Genomic DNA, 18,483 nt, shown 5'->3' on the forward strand with positions numbered 1-18,483 from the left:
ACATCAGTCTGCCTTGTTTTTCTTGGTTATGACCCTCCTCAGAGCAGCAAACTTGAATTAAACAGAATTAAAACTATCTGAAAGACAAATTTAACCTTTTTTCAAAAATATCTATGAACTTCAATTGAACACTGAGTGGGGTCTTACCTCAGCATGTGAGGACTCTGGGTTTTTTTGCTAATATGTATTATTTGAAGATGATGAAATTTTCCAGAATATAACATCTGATGTCCTGATGTTCTTCTGCAAATAAATGTGCTTCTTTATTGCATAATAACAGTATAAACCACTTTACAGAAAGGTAGAAATGGGGTTTACATGCATTCTTAGGGAACTAGATGAGTTTAAGGTCCCTTCCAACCCAAACCAGCCTGGGATTCTGTGCTCTTCCCAGCAGTTTGTACCCTCCTGAGATTCCATTTCATCCTGAGAAAGGGAAGTGTTTCATAAGCCAAACACACGTCCTGCTGTGCCCAGTGTGACTGATGACCCCACACTCTGGAATTATTCAGTTTACAGGAACAGAACAGAACTTGGCTTCCCTCTTGTTCCAGGTGTGGAGCTTCTCACGTGGATGGAAATTCAGGTCCCATCCTCAGACTTCACCTGAACTGTGCAGCAAAGGAGTTTCTCTGTAATTCCAGGAACCTCAGCACTGTGCTAACAACACAAATGACTTTCAGGAGGATTATAAATGAGTACATTATGATTCAAATCTCCTGTGAAGCCACTGGCATTAGCTGGAGGGAGTGTTAGTGCTAAATAGGATTATTTTTCCCCTTCCAGAGATAAACAATTAAAGCGTAAACCACATCCAGAACAGACAACTCTAACACCATTATTAACTCTGATAAGCCAGTTTATTTCCCTGTTAATAAATCCTTCATTACAGGAACAGAAACCAAAAGCTAATTTTTAAGACCCTGTTAGGGTAACAAGGGGCAGCAGCTGACCTGAACGAGCCCCACACAGAGCAACTTCACTGCAAGAATTCTCCTGTTCCACTCAGAATCTACAATTAACATTTTTATACAAATATCTGAAAAGCAGAACAACAAGCAAACAAGTTCACAAAAGAAAATGCTTCATTGGAATAAGGGGGTTTTTCCTACAAAAGAAGTTGTGCAAGTAAAAACTGATCATACAGAGAAATCCAACCTGAGCTGTGTGCTGGGGGATACCTGAGGTGAGGTGTGGGGCTGATTTCGGTGTCCCAGTGTTCACAGCTGCTTTTCAAGGATAAAATATTCACAGTGCACACAGGAGCAAGGGGAGGAGCTGGATGCCTTAAGGATGCTGGACACATCCCAGATTTCTTAACATATTTAAGTGCAACCTTCCCACACCCATCCCCGACCAGGCCAGCGCTTCATCATCCCAAACCCCGCGTTCTCGCAGGACGACAGGTCTGCAAATTGCACAATCCCTCCTGGAGCAGCACGCGGAGCTGGCTGGGCAGGCTGTGCTCTCAGCGGGGCCCGGAGCAGCTGCGTGGCTGCAGGGCAGCGTGGATGGCAGCAGCCAGCTCCTGGGCCGTGGGGCTCCCTGCGGTGCAGCTCACGGCGGTGCCGGCGCCTCGCAGCGCCTCTGCCGTGCTGGGGCCGATGGCAGCGAACTGCGGGGACAGCGCCAGCACTCAGCCCTGCTCCTGCCAGCCCTCAGCTCTCCCAGCTCAGGCTGGGGATTTGCAGCATTAAAAGCCACCCATCAGTGGAGCCGCTTGGCAGCGACTCGGGGAAGATGAGTGTTTATCTCGCCATTACAAACACTGAAAGCTCCGAGTCCCAAGGAACAGGGAAAAGCGAGAGGAATTTTAATCAGCTGCAGCCCGGTGCATGCAACAACTCCTCACACCACGGCATGGCTAAGGGAAAATGAAGTCTATCCCAATGGAGATGGGGAAAACAATTTCTTTTTTAAAATCCACCCAAAGGCCAGGTCGGATGGGGCTGGAGCAACCTGGTGTAAAGGAAGGTGTCCCTGCCCATGGCAAGGGGGTGGAACAAGATGGTTTTAAGGTCCCTTCCAACCCACACCACTCTGGGTCTTTTATAAGTTATTTTATAATTCTATATAATAACACTTGTATTTGCTATAAACTGGGGTTTTCTTCAGAGAAATAAACACCAACCAAAGATAAAATCAAGGTTGTAACAGCCCTTCTATCTCATTTGCCCACCCCAAATTTATTGCCTCTTCTATTCCACCATTTTAAAGAGAAGATACCTTGACTTGGTTGATCAAATCCCCTGAGAGCTTCTGGATGTGCTGGAGGCAGAATTTGACACCGGATGGGCTGAAGAACACAACGCTGGCAGGGATCCCCTGGGTGAAAGAAGCAGAGGTTGGCACAGCTCCCTCCCTCCTGCAGCAGTGTGCCAGTGCCTTGGCACAGGGGAACCGCACACAGGGAATGGCTCCCAGTGCCAGAGGGCAGGGTTAGATGGGATTTTGGGAAGGAATTCCTCCCTGTGAGGGTGTAAGGCCCTGGCACAGGTGCCCAGAGCAGCCCCTGGATCCCTGGCAGTGCCCAAGGCCAGGCTGGACAGGGTTTGGAGCAGCCTGGGACAGTGGGAGGTGTTCCTGCCACGGCAGGGGTGGCACTGGATGAACTTTAAGTTCCCTTCCCACCCAAACCATTCCATGATTCTGTAATTCTATGATGGAGGCTCCTAACATAGAAAAACCAGAAGAGTAATCTTGAGAAATGAAAAGCAATGATTACTTTTACACAAACTGTGTAGGGCAGGTTACTCCTGGATTCTGATTTGTGATGCACAGCAAAGATGCCCAGTGATATTTCAGTTACACTACTTCCAAAAAGGGAATATTCTGGGAGGCATTGTCACCTGCCTCAGAAAATCCCAAACTACATCAGTGTCCAGTACCTCTTGGGAGAAGTAACTGCTCAAAGATTCCTGCAGATCAGGGTGCTGGGCTGTTTGGTAAACAGTGAGGCTCTCCAGGGGTATGCCTGCAATCAGGACATGCAGTCATAATTAATTAATTCATTCATTTCTATTATTTCAGTTCAACACTCACAACGTCCTAACTGCACTGAAGTGTAACTATTTTAGGCTAAAAAGACACAAAAGTTCTGTGAAGGATTTGCAGGTCCCAGAGCTGTGGGCAGCCATCCAAGTTCCCAGTGTTTACTCCCGTCCTCTCCTCAGCAAGTTCCACTTTTACTTCTTCCAATTTGGTTCCCAAGCTTTAGATACAACTTTTCTCATCACTGACTAATTAAAATGGGTCTCCAGGGGAAGTTCAACCTTTTTCTCTAAGCACTGTAGGAAGCACTTCTCTTTTCAGGGCTCCACAAGGAAATAGGAGAGCTGAGGAATTGGGTTTCTCTCCTGTAAACACACAAACAAGAACTTTAATTAACTCAGGCCTTTAATAAAGAGTAAATGTGATTTAATACGTTTTAAAGGTATCAAATGCTGATTTATCAAATGCCTCACCACAGACAGAGCTCTGAGGTAACTGAAAACATCTGCAGCCCCAATTCACAGGACAGGCTACTCAGCAGGAACATTAGAAATGTTCCAAAACTAGAATATGAATATTGGCTAAAAAGATAACTCCCTTTGTAGAAGGGCAAGGGGAATAGAAATGCACTTTATCTCCTCCTCAGCACAACCTGCCTCAATTTGGTATTTAAAATCTGTCCTGCTCAATAAATGACAGAGCTCTCTATAAAAGAATATTCAGGCAGACAAAGAAAAGGACAATACTGTGCTGGAAAGTTTTCTATCTGCAATTCCATTTTCTTAATTCCCCAAGGAAAAAGGATTCTGGTTGCACTGCTGGCGTGGGAGTGGATATCCTCACTTGCTTTTGTCAAATTAGGAATTTAACAGAAGACTTGCTTTGCACAGCTTTTGCCTTTTCTATAAATAAGAAACACAGAGAAAATTTCAAGATTAAATTCTACAGATTGATACAGCTTTGCATTCAGCTTTCCAAAGAAATGACATTATTTTATTACTAATTCAGATTTGTTAATACATTTTTAAGAGACAATTACTAGAGAAGAAATGCTTTTGAGTGCTGGAAGGAGATTGTTCATTTATGCAAGCAGATATTCTTCAGGGATTAAAAAAAAAAGGGGCAGCAGAGTGAAAATCAAGTGGGAAGACCCTTGTAGCAGTCAACCCAGACACACCTGAGTGTCCTGACTGCACACTGAGGTATTAACAGAAACCAGATATTCTAAAAATCAAAATTAAAAATTAGAGGAAAAATGAACTTGGCTCAGAATGCAAAAAAGATTTTAAAATTAAATAAAATTTAAGGAGACTTTTATCATGCAGTTATTTTGATACCTGTAAACAAAGACCAATTTTTTTTGGCACTGAAAAATTCCTTGGTAGGCCTGAATGACACAACAAGGACTGGGATCTCTTGCTTCTGTAGCCAAATATTTGCCTTGAGAAGAGTAAAGCCAGACTGTCTTGGAGTAAATTCCTTTATTTCCCAATCCCTTAAACTGAATTGGGTACCAAAGCACAAAAGGTAACAAATAAAAATCACATTATTTCAGCTTTTAATTTTATTCTGGCAATAACCCCTCATGATACAAGAAATTCAGAGCTATTCCTTTCATTTACTTCTTTATGCACAAACAAAAAGGAATTTATACATAATAGGGAACATGAGGTAATTTCATCTGCACTTCCAAGGTTGTTATAAAGCACTTGATCAGCTCAGAGATTTAAATATGCACAGCCCAATAAATCCTGGAGGATATTTCTATGTCTCAACAACAAACAGGCTCCAGTGACTGAAATTCACTGCTTGGTTAATTTTTTTTCACCTTCATACAACACAACAAACAGGTATTTCTCTTGTCTTTCTGCTCAAAAGAATCACTGGCAAATATTAATTCATTGCCAGAAGTAGATTTTCCAGCACTAAAAATCAGCTGAAAGCTTTCCTTGCTTTAATACATTTGCTATTAGAAGAGAGGAGATGGGTTATTCTTCACTCATGACATATTCGTGCTGTATTTTTAATTTTCAGAATTTATTTTTTGATCTTGTGTTGGCAACTCTCATTTTTAGCATTAAATATTCTCTAGGGATGAAGTATTTTATTTGCCAGTGAATTAGAGAGCACTGTGCCCAGCAAAAACAATCCTTTCCCATTTTTCTTTTTCCTGTAAATCTCTGCTACTGAGCAGCCTTTGTCAGCACCTCTCACATCTGTACAAAAACTCTTTTTTCACTGCTTCTACTGAGCCATCCACTCAAAAAATAAACAGCCCCAAAGTCTAAAAATCTTCCTTATTGCTACTGGAAATGTTAACAAATCAGAGTAAAAACAGAAGAAGTCAGTAAATAGACTTTTAAAATTCCCCAATAATCTGATAATAGGTTGAGAAAAGTTACAGATTTAACCATTAACAGAATGGTTAAACAAAACTTAAAGCATCATTTAATTTCTTCAAAACCACTCAGCTTTGGTGATGAAAACCAGATCCCTCTGAAACCACAGGGTAATTCTGGGGAAAGTCACCAGCACTTAAATCTTCTGATTTAGCAGCAATTTCCAATCATTACAGCTCTGATCTTCCAGTAAAAATAAACATTTTCCTGCTGGCTCATATAGTATTTATTAATTAACCAGAGAGTCTAAGATTACATGTAAATTAGTATCTTGTATATGTATTTTGAAGTATTTTTGCCTCACTATGCACTTGATTTTACCTCAAGGAAATTCTAAAATGATGGAAGGGACCTTAATTTATTTAGGATTACCTTAATTTAACTCCAACATTTGAGCCACTTACTTGAACAAATATATTCAGCTAATTTCTCAGCATTTCCAGCCTTTTCTCCTTGTGGAACAAGACCAATTTCTTCCACTAGAACCAAAAGCAGCAAAGAAAAAACCATGGGAAACAATGAGAACAATTCAGATTTCCTGTCACAGAACCCTGGGATGGAAAGGGAGGCACACAAATAATTTGTGCACAAATCACCTGTGCAAGGTTAGAATCCCTTTCATCCAATTCCACTTCCAAAAGCAGTGACAAAACCACACTCAAATTAAGAATAAAGGGTTTTTTTTTCCTGTTTTGACCCAATTTTTCAAGCAGTGACCATCACATTACAACAAAAGCAGCAGAAATCCAGAGGCTGGATTAGATCCATGGATATCCTTGGCTGGAGCATGGATAATTCTAATGTTTACATAATTACCTCTCTTCCAAATTAACCAGTTTAAAACTGAAATTTCTTCCTCAGCACCCTTGAACAGCAGCTGCTCCTCCAAACATTGTACTTACAAGCCAGATTTAGCCATTTTTTCTTGTTTTAAACCCCAGCTTACCTAAAGAAGCTGTAGCTTTTCCTACCACATATGTTGGTTTGATATTCCACATTTGTTTAAGAGATTTTGACCAGGCTGAAAAACATCAAATTATACTAAATTAAATTAAATTTAAGCACATGGCAACATAATGTGAATGATAAATGACTATTTGGACTTCTGTTTAATCCACAAATGCAGCAAAATGATAAAAATAACTAAAACTCCACTACAAATCTGGATGTACAAATCCTAAAGGATCAAAAATAGATACACCAAGGTTTTTACTGTCTTGTTTTAACCAGAGCAGCACAGGATACTGAGTCTTTTCTGGGATTACCAGGGGTGAAAAAAGAAATACAAAATACAACAGTAAAAATAAAAATCAGAAGTAAAACCACAAGGATTTGCTGCCTTTGAGAGGAACCCAAACAGAAACTACACACTCATTTTTATTATTAAAATATTTCTTTTCCAGAAGTCCTAATCAAGCTTGGGGATGAAATTTAGAGATTACTTTTGACCTAAAATCTTCTTCTGCTGCTGAAATGCTACAAAAGCTGATGGTCTCAGTGCATTTACTGCTTACTCAAAGGTGTAACCTTACTCACAGGAGTAAGGTTTGATTTGTCCACAGCCCAAAAATGGAGCAGGTAAAGTAGAAACTCCATGCCAGAATCACCAAAACAAGAATTTGGAAGAGTTTGCAAGGATTTGTCATTTCATTGTGTTGGGTATTTCTGTTTAGCAGGGTTCTTCCTCACTCCTCATCTCTTGGCTTTGCTGCATCAGCACTTCTTCACCATTTTTTAGCTAATAATTAATTCACTTGAGAAATTTCTTATTCAAGACAGAGAACTGCCTTTTTTTCTGCAGCATTTTATATGAATTACACAGGCACAGAAGTGATGGCCAGTTTTTATGACATGATCTTCTCTTCAAGGGAGGAAAGCAGTCAGCAAGCAAACCAGGCACTGCAGCAAAATATTCCTAAACCAGAGCTGGCAAAGCTCTCACTAATCAGTAATTTGCACCAAAAGCTCTTTTCCTTAATTTTTAAGTGTGGAAAATATAACCCTTAAAAGCTCAGTGTAGCATGAGCCCTTAGTGATGTTAAAAGAACTGTGAAATTCGTTTTTTTTTAAAAATGATGCTCCAAATATCTACTGGTGGGTGAAACAAAGTTCATTAAAATCCACATTTCACAAGATGCTGGAAGAAAAAGACCAAGGAATATCAAGATGTACTTACCCTCTTTCTTACTCTTCTCTTTTAAACAGATCTTGATGGCTTCTAATGCTCTTGGGCTGGTAAAAACCAGGCCTCCATAGCACTCTGGATGGGAAAGCTATTCAGAAACAGTCAATTCAAGAAGTAAAAAAAAAAAAAAATTAAAAATAATTAATTTTAAAAATCAGTTGATCAGTTATTTACAAGCTTGTGACAAACAGGTGGGAAAGCTATTTAGAAACAGCAAATTCAAGTAAAAAAAAAAATAAAAATCAGTTGATCAGTTATTTACAAGCTTGTGACAAACAGAACAGCTTCAATAACTGCCTGAAATGCCCCAACACTTGTGAAAATTCACTTAAATATTAATTCTGTCTGGCCAATTTAATTCTTTAACAAGCAAGGGCAAGGTCCTTGATGCTGCACATGAAATTTTGCTGTACATGAAATTTTACTGTACAAAGCTGGTTTGTGGCAACACAAAAAGAGGCACCACGCAGAGAATGATGAAATGGGATCAAAATTCTGCTGGAAATAAGACAACTGAAAGAATTTCAAACTTACCTTCTCAAATAAGCTCTCAAGAGAGGTGAATTCAAATGACAAAACTGGGATCAATGTTGCTTCCAAGCTGTATGATCCTAATTCCTGTCAAGAAAATGTTTGCAGCTCTTGAAATAAATTCCAAACAGCATTTTTACTTTTTCAAAGAGCTGAGTCAGCACAAGCATTTCTCTTTGCTAAAGCAAAATAAAAAGGCACTTTATTTCCTTTCCCTGGTAAATCTAGTTTGGATTTGTTAATTATTTAATATTATAACATTTTATTAAACAAATAGCTGTGGGACCTTCTGAAGTACAGGAGACACCAGCACAAAACTCTGAAGTCCCCAAGTGCCCACCCAGTCCTGCAAATGTCCCTGTGCATCTCTGTAATTCTGTCAGTAGGTTTCTTCTAAAGAAATAATCCTCCTTTATCAGGAATTCTTCCTCTTATCAGTGAGATTTACTCACATGACCAAGGAACCCCAGCAACAGGTAACCTCTATTTCACATCACATTCCCAGTAAAAACACAGAGAATTTCTGTAATCTTTATTCTGTCCATATGAACATAAACAATAGTAATTAATTCAAATGAAGCTGGTTTAATATCAGTACTTTGCTGAGAGCTTTACAATGAATTCAGTAAAAATGTCCCATAATTAATACAAGTTTTTGCAGGAAGGGCTATTTTCCAAGATACTTTTTCTCTCTGCATAATTTCAGACATGCACTTCTAATTTTGAGCAAGCCCCTTTTCCCACTTGAAACAGTTGCATTAGTTTTTAATAAAGAAGTGACACTTTCTTTTTTTCTAGTTTTATCAACGTTTACTCACTTTAACATAAGGATCTGGTCCTGAATCTTTGTCTTTGGGATCCTTCAGCAGCAGAACCTTCATTGTTCACCAAGGAAGCCCAGCAGAACCCTGAAATAAAATAATAGAATTTATCTTAATTAGATCTAGAGGAGTTTTTGACTCCAACAGTGACTTTAACAGCTCCAAGAACTGGGCTGCTCCCAGCTGTACTGCTGCTTACACAGTGAGTAAGCAGTTATTGTGCATTCTCCAGGCAGGAGCACCCACCCTGATAAGGGCAGAAAATAATGTGCTGCCTTTAGATAACACTGCCTAAGGAAGAGGCTCTAGTGAAACTCATCAAGGAGAACACATTTTAAAGAATATTTTTGTAAAGGCAGTAACAAAGCCTAGAATGCCACCATGTTCTGCAATTGAATCAGATCCCAGCTACAAAAATATAATTTTTCTGTTAATTTCCATGCTAGTTTTCACCCTCTGCTCATCAAAATGAGATGAGCAAAGATATTGATTTTATTTAATATATGGGTGTCTATATGCACATATTTATGCATCTATAATAATATAGATAATATTCATATGCCTTCTCTGATACTCTAGGAAACAAGGCAGGACTGAAAACATCTATTCTGCCATAAAAATGGAAGATGATACTTCTCAGTTCCTTACAAGCTTTGGTGCTAAACTCAAAGTTACAAAAAGCAAGCAAATACACAAATAATACAAAGAGAAATCCACTCTCTAAGTGCACATTTACCCCAGTTACCAGTGTGGTATTTTCCTGACAGATCACACACATAGGAAAATTCACCTTCCTCTAAATTTTTTCCCTGAATATCAGTATTCAAATTTTGGCAATGACCTAATTGCTCCCAGAGCAAACATAGCTTTAAAAACTAAAACAAAAAAAAAAACCAACCAAACAAAACCCCCCCAAACCAAAACAAAATAAAAAACCCCACAGATGCGTTTGAGGCTTTAAGGGGAACATGAAAATTTCAGCCTACTTGAAGCAGTTATTTATAATTATTTATAAAGCTGGAATTACATCCCAAGGCTCTGTGCCTTGCATTTCTTCTGGCTGGCAACAGCGAGCGCCCAATGCTCTTCTTTCCACGGCCTCATTAATTAATTTCTTCATTAATTAGACACAAAGCGTTAAGTGGAACACGTTCCATACAGCCGAGGCTCGATCGTTAATGAGCATTTTTCAGTGCTGAGGACATTTCAAGGCGTTTTCCCGACTGGCATTTTTTATAAAGACCAGAATCGCGTTGTGCTTACGGCGCTCTCCCTGTCACCCTTCTCTGCGGTTTGTCTGGAATTATCCAGGGAATTTGGTTCGGGGGAAGCCGGGACACGATTTTTATACAGCGAGCAGGCTGATTCCTGATTTAACTGGCAATTTTTGCTAACGCTGGTTTTTACTTACAGTAATTTTCGCTAATGTCGGAGATGCTCGGACACTCTGTTCCTTTTAAAGCACAGAACCCCTGAGGCTGGAGAAGCCTCCAGGGTCACCGAGCCCGAGCTGCGGCGTCCCCAGCCCCAGAGCCACCTCCAGCCCTTCCTGCAGGGATGGGGGACACAAACCGCCCTGACTTAACCCCTGACAACCATTCCCGAGAATGAATTCCCTTTGGAAGGAAGTGACACCACAGCACGAAGAGGAAATCCGGCTGAGCGGGGAGCGGGGCGGTGCGGGACGCGCCTGCCCCTTCAGGCTCCGCGGCCGCCCGGGCCCCTCCGCGCTCCGCGGGCGCTGCCTCCCGCTCGCTGTCGCGACATTCGGCGACATTCAGCGACATCCCGCGGCCACACCGCCCTTCCGCCGAGCCGTGCCATGGCCACGCCGGCCAAGCGCCGGGCGCGGAGCCCCGCCGGGGAGCAGGGCTCCCACAGCGGCTCCGGCAGCTCCGAGGGCTCCGACAGCGGCTCCGAGGGCTCGGAGTGCTCCGACTCGGACGAGCCCATCGCTGAGGTGAGCGGGACGGGCCCCGCACCGCTCCTGCACGTGTGGGACTGGCAGGGGGTGTTCGCGTTGGGATTGTTGTCAGGGGGTGTTCGGGAAGGGCTTGGGGAGGGATTGTTGTCAGGGGATGTTCCGGAAGGGCTTGGGGAGGGATTGTTGTCAGGGGGTGTTCGGGAAGGGACTGTCAGGGGAAGTTCGGGAAGGGCTTGTGCCCCAGCAGGCCCAGCCGGCGCTGGGTGCGTGTCCTGTGGGAGAGCAGGGAGCTCTCCCTGCTGGTCCCTGTGGGCCGGAGCTCTCCCTGCTGGTCCCTGTGGGCCGGAGATCCAAAGTGTGTTCGCTGCGTTGTTGTTGTTGAAAGTTTTTTAATTTTTTTAACTGTTTTTCAAGTGTTGGGGGTCTCCGGGGTCTCAGCTGTACAGCCCCCCAGCCCTTGGTGTGTCCGCTGAGGTGTGGGGCTGCTTGGAAATGGTGCTGTCAGCACAGAGGATTAGCTCTTTTATTATTTTCTGCTGTGTTTTATTATTATAAAAATAAATTTGCTTCCTTTTATTGTAGAATCCCAGAATAGTTTGGTTTGGAAAGGACCTTAGAACCCATCCATTTTCACCCCCTGCTATGGCAGGGAAACCTTCCCCCGTCCCAGGGCTTTCTCAGCCCTGTCCAGCCTGGCCTTGGACACTTCAGAGATCCAGGGGCAGCCTGTGCCAGTGTCTCCTGAATTTTCCTGCTTCCCGAGGGACTGTGTGCCTGTTTTCTACATTGCAAACAGGTCTTTAACACTGTTCTTCCAGTGGACAGCTAAGGCCTTGACCTCGATGTGGGGTTGGAGAGAATTCTGAGGCTGAATGGTGGCAAAAGTGAGGCTGAGTTGTTGAGCTTGCTCAGGAGGTGTAATTGAAACTGGCAATTAAAAGGCAAAATAACCTTGAATGATCTTGAACAGTGGAATAGGTGGGCAGAGTAACCTCAGCAGATATGACTTTTGATATTGAATAGCAATAAAAATGTTGGTAGACACACAGCATTTGTTCTGGAAGGAGAAGCAGCCTGGGTCTCATCATTTGCAGAGTTCCACAGTGGGGTTAGTGATGCCAGGAGGCTTTGGGGAAATAGCAGAACTGTGGGTTTGGGTGTAACTATTTAAATGTCTGCAGCATCTGCAGCTGCTGAGGTGTTAGACCACAGTCCTGAAGTTTCCAGGTTTGACTTCCTGGGTCAAGCCTCTCTCCAGGAGGAGTCTGTGGCTATAAAAGTTGTAGTTGTGTGAACCAGATGGCAGGGGCAAAGCATTTAAGGTTTGTTTGTGACACAATTGGTGGGTCAGTTTTAAAAAGTTGCTTTCACAGATGTTCTCTAAATGTCACAGGAGAAATGATAACAATGGCTGAGATTACTGCTAGGTGGAAATAAGTTCTGTGTCTGCTGTTTGCCATTACTTGTCTGATATAACCTCTTGCCAAGTGTGTGTGATATTCTCTGTTATACCCCACAGGAAGTGAATGTTGAATTTGAGGCACATTCCATATCAGACAATGACTATAATGGGATAAAGAAGTTACTGCAGCAGGTACTGTGGCTACTTGTCAGCTTTGCTGGTATTGCATTGATAAATAATATCTAAGGAGTTATGCAAAGGCATCAGCTCTCATTCTTTGTATTGATTTATAGCTTTTATATATTACTTTGCTTCCTTTTATTGGATAATCCCAGAGTAGTTTGGGTTGGAAGGGACCTTAAAGCCCACCCAGTGCCACCCCCTGCCATGGCCAGGGACACCTTCCACTGTCCCAGATTGCCCCAAGCTCCATCCAGCCTGCCCTTGGACACTTCCAGGGATGGAATAGCCACAGTTTTCAGATCATACCAAACTCCAGAGGGTACCAGTGTGGAAATATCAGCATGTGGAAGGTGCAGGAGCAAGCACCTCCAGCAGCTGGTTGTTAGTTTTTGCAGTATTATAATGAAGGAAGATAAATAAAAATCTCACTTTATTTTCTATTAAGTGGTCCATGAGATACCCTCAGTGCCTGAAAATTAATACTTGTTTCCTGTCTTCCAGTTGTTTCTAAAAGCTCCTGTTAACACTGCTGAATTAACTGATATATTAATACAACAGAACCATATTGGGAGTATTATCAAGGTAAGACAGATATTATATTTGTCATTGAAGTGCAATGCTTTCTTTGTTAAAATGACATTATTTCTGTATTTCAGAAGGGGATCCTCTCTGTTATTTGTGTGCTTTCTTGCTTTTTCTGCTTTAAGAATAATTTTTCTATGGGAACTGAAATTTTCCATGCCTGCTTTCAAGCAAAGAATGAATTTGATGTGTTGTTATTGCTGGTTTCTTTTTTCATATGGAAGGCTTTTCCCTCCCTGAATTTCAGTGTAGTAATGCTGGAAATGCAATGCAGAGGTTTGTTACCATCTCCATGAGAAATAGGAGCTTGTGACTTCCCTACACAGACACAGCTCTTTGTCTTCCTCCCTGTCAAAGCTTTGTTGCTCTGTGGCTGTCAAGACATTCCAGGTTTACTTCCCTGCATTAGGAACTGAAGGAAATTGGTTTTGTTTAAGATATTTCCATCCCCTGGGCTGAGATGCTGCTTATTGAATGTGAGCTATCATCCTTTAGTGCCTTTCAGAGGGCTCTGCTGTAGAAGATGCATGGCCTGGCCCTCCTGAAGCTGGCTCTGGGCACACTGAGGTGTTCAGTGATGCAGAATTTGCAGTTCAGAATTTGCAGTGTGTGTTTGTACAGATTGCCTCAATGGTTTTCATCTGCTGAAAGCACCTGGAAAGAAAAACATCTTTTGCTACAGAGTGGAAATAGAGTGTCATTATGAGTTGTTGCTTTTCCTTTCATTCAACAGCAAGCAGAAGTGCAGGAAGACAGTTCTGATGATGAAGAGGATGATGATGAAGTATTTGGTTTTATAAGCTGCTTGAACTTAACAGAAAGGAAGGTTGGTATTCCTCAGTAACATCTGGTTATAAATATTAGCATAGGTAATAAATGAGACTGCAATCCTGTGTAACAAGCCTGGACAGCTGGACCAGGATTTGGAATTCCACTCTGGAGGACTGGGCTGATAAAACTTGAAGTGCCTTAGCTTTTTTTGAGTGCAGTAACTTGCTGAGGGTCAAACATGAAGCAGAGAATGAAACAGAGAGTTAAAACTGGGCCTAGAAATTCCATCATAAATGAGCTGTCAATCTCTTGTATTTCCTCCCTTTGATCTTCTGCAGTTTGGAGTTTTGTTTTGCAACACCGTGGTGTTGCAGTTCCTTGTTCCCATCCCTTCACAAGCTTTGTTTGCCCTCAGCTTCAGGGCTGGAGAATGATTTCAAAGCAATTGTGCTGTGCTTTAGGGGCTGCTGAGGGAAATTGCCACCAGGCCTGTAGAAAGTTCCTTCAGAGGTGACCTTCAAGATTTTCTTGTGTAAACATTTGTTGTATCAGGTAAAGAAAATGCACCTTTTTCTTGCAGGGCACCCAGTGTGCTGAGCAAATCAAAGAGCTGCTTCTGAGTCGCTGCGAGCAGAGCTGCGAGCAGCGCGTGGTGGAGCAGCTGAGTAAACTCCTCAACGACAGCACCAAGCCTGTGGGGCTCATCCTGAGTGAGAGGTTCATCAATGTCCCTCCACAGATTGCTCTGCCCATGCACCAGCAGCTCCAGTAGGTTTGCTGATTTATTTTTTAATTCCATGATGCTGAGTGGTATTTTTCATCATATTTTTCATCATATTTTTCAGAATTCTTATGTATATAGAACTGTGTTAAGACAGCTGATGCTGTAGATATGAGTGAAGTGTGAACAAAAATGATCTCATATATGGTCTTTAGTTAATTTTAAAAATATTTTTATGTCTTTATAAAGGTACAAAACTTTCTCAAATTCTGTAGAGGATATAATTTGAGCACATGTGCTGTTCTGCAGAAATAGCTGTGTGTGTGTTGCAGTTTATCTTTGTGTTGCAGATGACTTTCACACTGGTCTAGGAAAATTTAAAAATGAGAACTTTGTTAGCAGCTTGGGTGTTTCTGTTTCTGTGTTAATGTCTGGCTCAGGAATGGGAGATTTGGACTGAGGGAAAGGATTAAAAGGTGAATTAGTTTTGACCCATGTAAATATGCAATGTTTTGATTAGTTTCAAGGAATGAAAGAGCAGGTGAAGTGCTGGTTGATCTCTGCTAATTCATGGATTATATCAAAAGCTGGGTGAATGTAAATAAATTAATCCACTGAAACACAGCATTACATTATTTCAGTGCCATGCTGAGAGCTGGGAACAGGAAGTTTTGTTGGATAAGGAACCAGTAATTGAATGGAGATCATCTCTTTTTCTTCTTTCATTTTTGCCTTCTTTCCTCTCACGTGAGATGAGATTAGAAGTCAGACTGAGGTCTCCCCAATTCAGCACTTGTCACAGCTCAAATTCAGATCTCAGCCTCTTTGTCTTAAAGGTTTTGGAGTGACAACATGTTGAACACAAGGCTGAGCAAGGGTATTTTCTGTCTTTTCAGTTACAGTTCCTCAAGGGAGTGATAATGTGATGTATTTTTAAGGAGTTGCACATAGAATCATGCACAGACACTACCATGAACAGAATTCTGGGGAAAAAAGGGTTCCTCCTATGAGCTGAGAAAAAACATCCATATTTTGATAGTTTGAAGTACAAATAGTATTTTGAAGTTCCAGGAATGGCATCTGCAAAATTGATTTCTGAGGTAGTCATAAAAGAACAGGCTGCCATTTGACTGTCCTTTCTATACCACTACATTACAAGGTTTGGTTATGTGCTTGTTTAGGATTTAAATTGTGTAAACACTCATTCCTCTTCAGGAAGGAGCTGACTGAGGCACAGAGAACAAACAAACCCTGTGGGAAGTGTCACTATTACCTCCTTATCAGCAAGACCTTTACAGAGGCCACAAAGAGCAATTCTAAGAGGAAGGAAGGGAGGAATCAGCCAAAGGAGGAATTAATGTTTGCAAATGCAGAGGAAGAATTTTTTCATGAGGTAACATGATTATTTAATTTTAAATGCTTCTTTTTCTTTACATGTCATCAACAAGAGATGTTTCACCTCAAATTCAAGGGGAGCTTTTATCAAGATGATCACAAATACTTTAAAATTAAATCCAGGGTGTTTTGGAGTAGTGTTGAGAGAGGAGCAATCAACCTCATTTTGTGCATTGATTTATCTGTTTCCTCCTGGGTACCTGTTACTTGCCAAAAATGCTTAGAATAAAAATGTAAGGAGATCCTAAGAGATGGCTCTTGCTTCCCTTTTCTGTCTCTATTCTACTCAGGGCAGGTATATTAATAAAAAGTGGTGAAACACTGAGATGAAAATATTACTTCCCATTTCCTAAGGCAACCTGGCTACATAATTCTGCTGGTCCCAAGCCAGATCAGGTGAGGGGAAAATGCAGGAAATTAAATTTAAAATGTGCTTTGAAATGCAAAGAATTTTTCATGGTTTCTTTTTTTCTTTTTTTTTTTTTTTTCATTTTTTTTTTTGGTTCCCAAAGCTTTAAAACCACTATTATACAATATCATTACTTTGTCAAGAGGCTGTTGTTTTTCATTTCTGGCAGTGCCTGCAGGGCAAAGGAATTGCACATGCATGGGGTGGTTAATGGCAAAGGTTTCTGTGTGTGATCGTTCTGACAGAGGCTGTGATAGGGCTGTAATTTTATTTTTTGGGAGTGAGAGAAATATAAGTGGGGGAATTCACTGGTGGCTGTAGGGAATTGTGTTGTAGGCTCTGTGCATTAGCAAGTTGTGGATTTTGTTTTTGTGTTCCTGCTGAAGCTGAACTCTGTGTAAAATGTTACTGAAACCTGCTAGGGAGAAGCCTGTGAAGCTCATGTGTCCACGGGTGTTCTGTTGTAGAAGGCCTGCTTTAAATTTATTTATCTCAGCTTTGTTATTTATTAAAGGCTAATTGGGTGCTTTCATCAAAACTCCAGTAATTCTCAGCTCAAAAGGATAGACTCAAACTGAGCACATTTTTCTTTTTAACAGTCTTTCCAGTGTTTTAAAAAGATAATTTTAAACATTATGTAGGGTATTAAATTCAATGTCTCTCTGTACTTAATAATGTGTGAGTGTTAAATTAGTGCTGAGTGTCTGTCCTCCCTGATCACACATAATGTTAATTAGATATCAAATAGCATTAAATGTGGTGAGGCACTTGGAGCCATATCAAACTGAGAGAAGCCTTTTCCTGCACTTGGCTCTGCCCTGGGCTTCCTTCTGCTCCTTAAAGTTATAACCAGCAAATCTATTATAGCCAGACCTGGAATTGATTAAAGGTGCTCAAATTGTTCCTGAGCAAAGCCACTCAGTTAGTGTGCTAATTCATCCAAAATGAGATTTAAAGCCTTGATACAACGTTAGTGGAAAACAAGCCTAAAAGGAGAGTGGATCTTAATTTTCCCCCAAAGGGAAGGAATCAGGTGAGTTTTTCTACGTGATGGTTCAGCTCTTCATCTGACTTGTGTGAGAACTAGAAATATTCATTAGGTTGTTCTTCTGATCCATCAGGAATTTTGTCCAGGAAAGCTGATGAAAAGGGATTTTCTGTATGGGGTTTACATCCCTGAAAACAAATAATGCACATTCTAGACACCTGCCTGTCTGGAGAAGCATAAATGGATGTTCCAGTTACTTCAGCTATCTGGAACCTTTCCAAGAGCTTTCTGAAATTCTCCTCAGGATTCATTTGGTGCACATCCCTTTAATGTTAGATTTTTACTCATAAAAATAAACATTTGTTAATTTTTAGGAGTGTGGGCAGTTTTAAGAGTAGGCCCTGAAAGCAGCAGAGCCTGAGAACATTGATTTTTTTTTGCCCTCCCTCCTAGGTTATCTCTCTCATCCCAAACTATAATGGTAGCAAACATTATAGAATTTAATATGAAAGATATCAATTCTGTGAAAATAAAATGTTTGTTTAAAATACTTCAAATAGTGGATTTTTTGGTTGTTCTTCTTGGTGGACACTTCAAGAGGGGAAAAAACTTCTTGATAAGCATGGGCATAATAGGTTCATTATTTTCCCTTTGTTTGGATGATGTATTATCTTCATGCTAATTAAACATTTTAATCTGAAAGCTTTTATTTCTGTTGTTCAGAAAGCCCTTCTGAAATTCAACTACTCTGTGCAAGAGGAAAGTGACACCTGTCTGGGTGGCAGATGGTCCTTTGATGATGTACCCATGAAGCCTCTGAGGACAGTTATTGTAGTTCCAGCTGATGGAATCCATGGAATTATGGATAAACTCAAAGATTATCTCTCACTCTGAGCTCCCCTGCAAACAGCAGGTTTTTACAGAGCAGCCATGCAGGACTGTGACCTCACACTAGCTGCAGGACTGCTGTTGAGTCAACGGTTTTGTACAACCAAAAATATCAACAAGTGAATATTTTTAAATATTGCATCTTATTTTACTTTGATATCATCATGAAGCAGTCAATAAAAACCCAGTGTCAAAACCTGAATATCTGTCCAATGTTTTTTTTTTTTAACCAAAGCTAAACCATGTGGTTTTGTTCCAAAACAATGCATGCAACTCCTTTTGTTGAGAAAACT

General features: G+C 41.0%; 2 protein-coding genes across 4 annotated transcripts; one reads left to right on the forward strand and one right to left on the reverse strand.

The window, feature by feature from the left end:
- Nucleotides 1-21: 21 nt before the first annotated feature.
- On the reverse strand, nt 22-10,536 carry UROS (uroporphyrinogen III synthase). Of its 3 annotated transcripts, none has more exons than XM_041415689.1 (10): nt 10,339-10,536; nt 8,925-9,014; nt 8,110-8,193; nt 7,567-7,663; nt 6,337-6,411; nt 5,795-5,869; nt 3,273-3,356; nt 2,889-2,974; nt 2,227-2,325; nt 22-611 (listed from the first exon to the last, which is right to left on the reverse strand). In XM_041415689.1, exons 2-10 carry the CDS (start codon nt 8,985-8,987, stop codon nt 603-605), a joined length of 672 nt encoding a protein of 223 aa, XP_041271623.1. In that variant the 5' UTR covers nt 8,988-9,014; nt 10,339-10,536; the 3' UTR covers nt 22-602. The 3 variants fall into 3 exon arrangements, with proteins under 3 accessions (XP_041271623.1, XP_041271621.1, XP_041271622.1); XM_041415687.1 differs by lacking the exon at nt 22-611 and adding an exon at nt 842-1,615; XM_041415688.1 differs by lacking the exons at nt 22-611; nt 6,337-6,411 and adding an exon at nt 842-1,615.
- Nucleotides 10,537-10,589: 53 nt separating this feature from the next.
- LOC121341826 (BRCA2 and CDKN1A interacting protein) lies at nt 10,590-18,392 on the forward strand. Its single transcript, XM_041415686.1, has 7 exons — nt 10,590-10,887; nt 12,371-12,445; nt 12,938-13,018; nt 13,752-13,844; nt 14,370-14,557; nt 15,726-15,903; nt 18,026-18,392. Exons 1-7 carry the CDS (start codon nt 10,750-10,752, stop codon nt 18,194-18,196), a joined length of 924 nt encoding a protein of 307 aa, XP_041271620.1. The 5' UTR covers nt 10,590-10,749; the 3' UTR covers nt 18,197-18,392.
- The last annotated feature ends 91 nt before the right edge of the window (nt 18,393-18,483 follow it).

The sequence above is a fragment of the Onychostruthus taczanowskii genome, unplaced genomic scaffold (genome assembly GCF_017590055.1).
Source record: "Onychostruthus taczanowskii isolate IOZ18803 unplaced genomic scaffold, ASM1759005v1 scaffold5, whole genome shotgun sequence".
NCBI lineage: Eukaryota > Metazoa > Chordata > Aves > Passeriformes > Passeridae > Onychostruthus > Onychostruthus taczanowskii.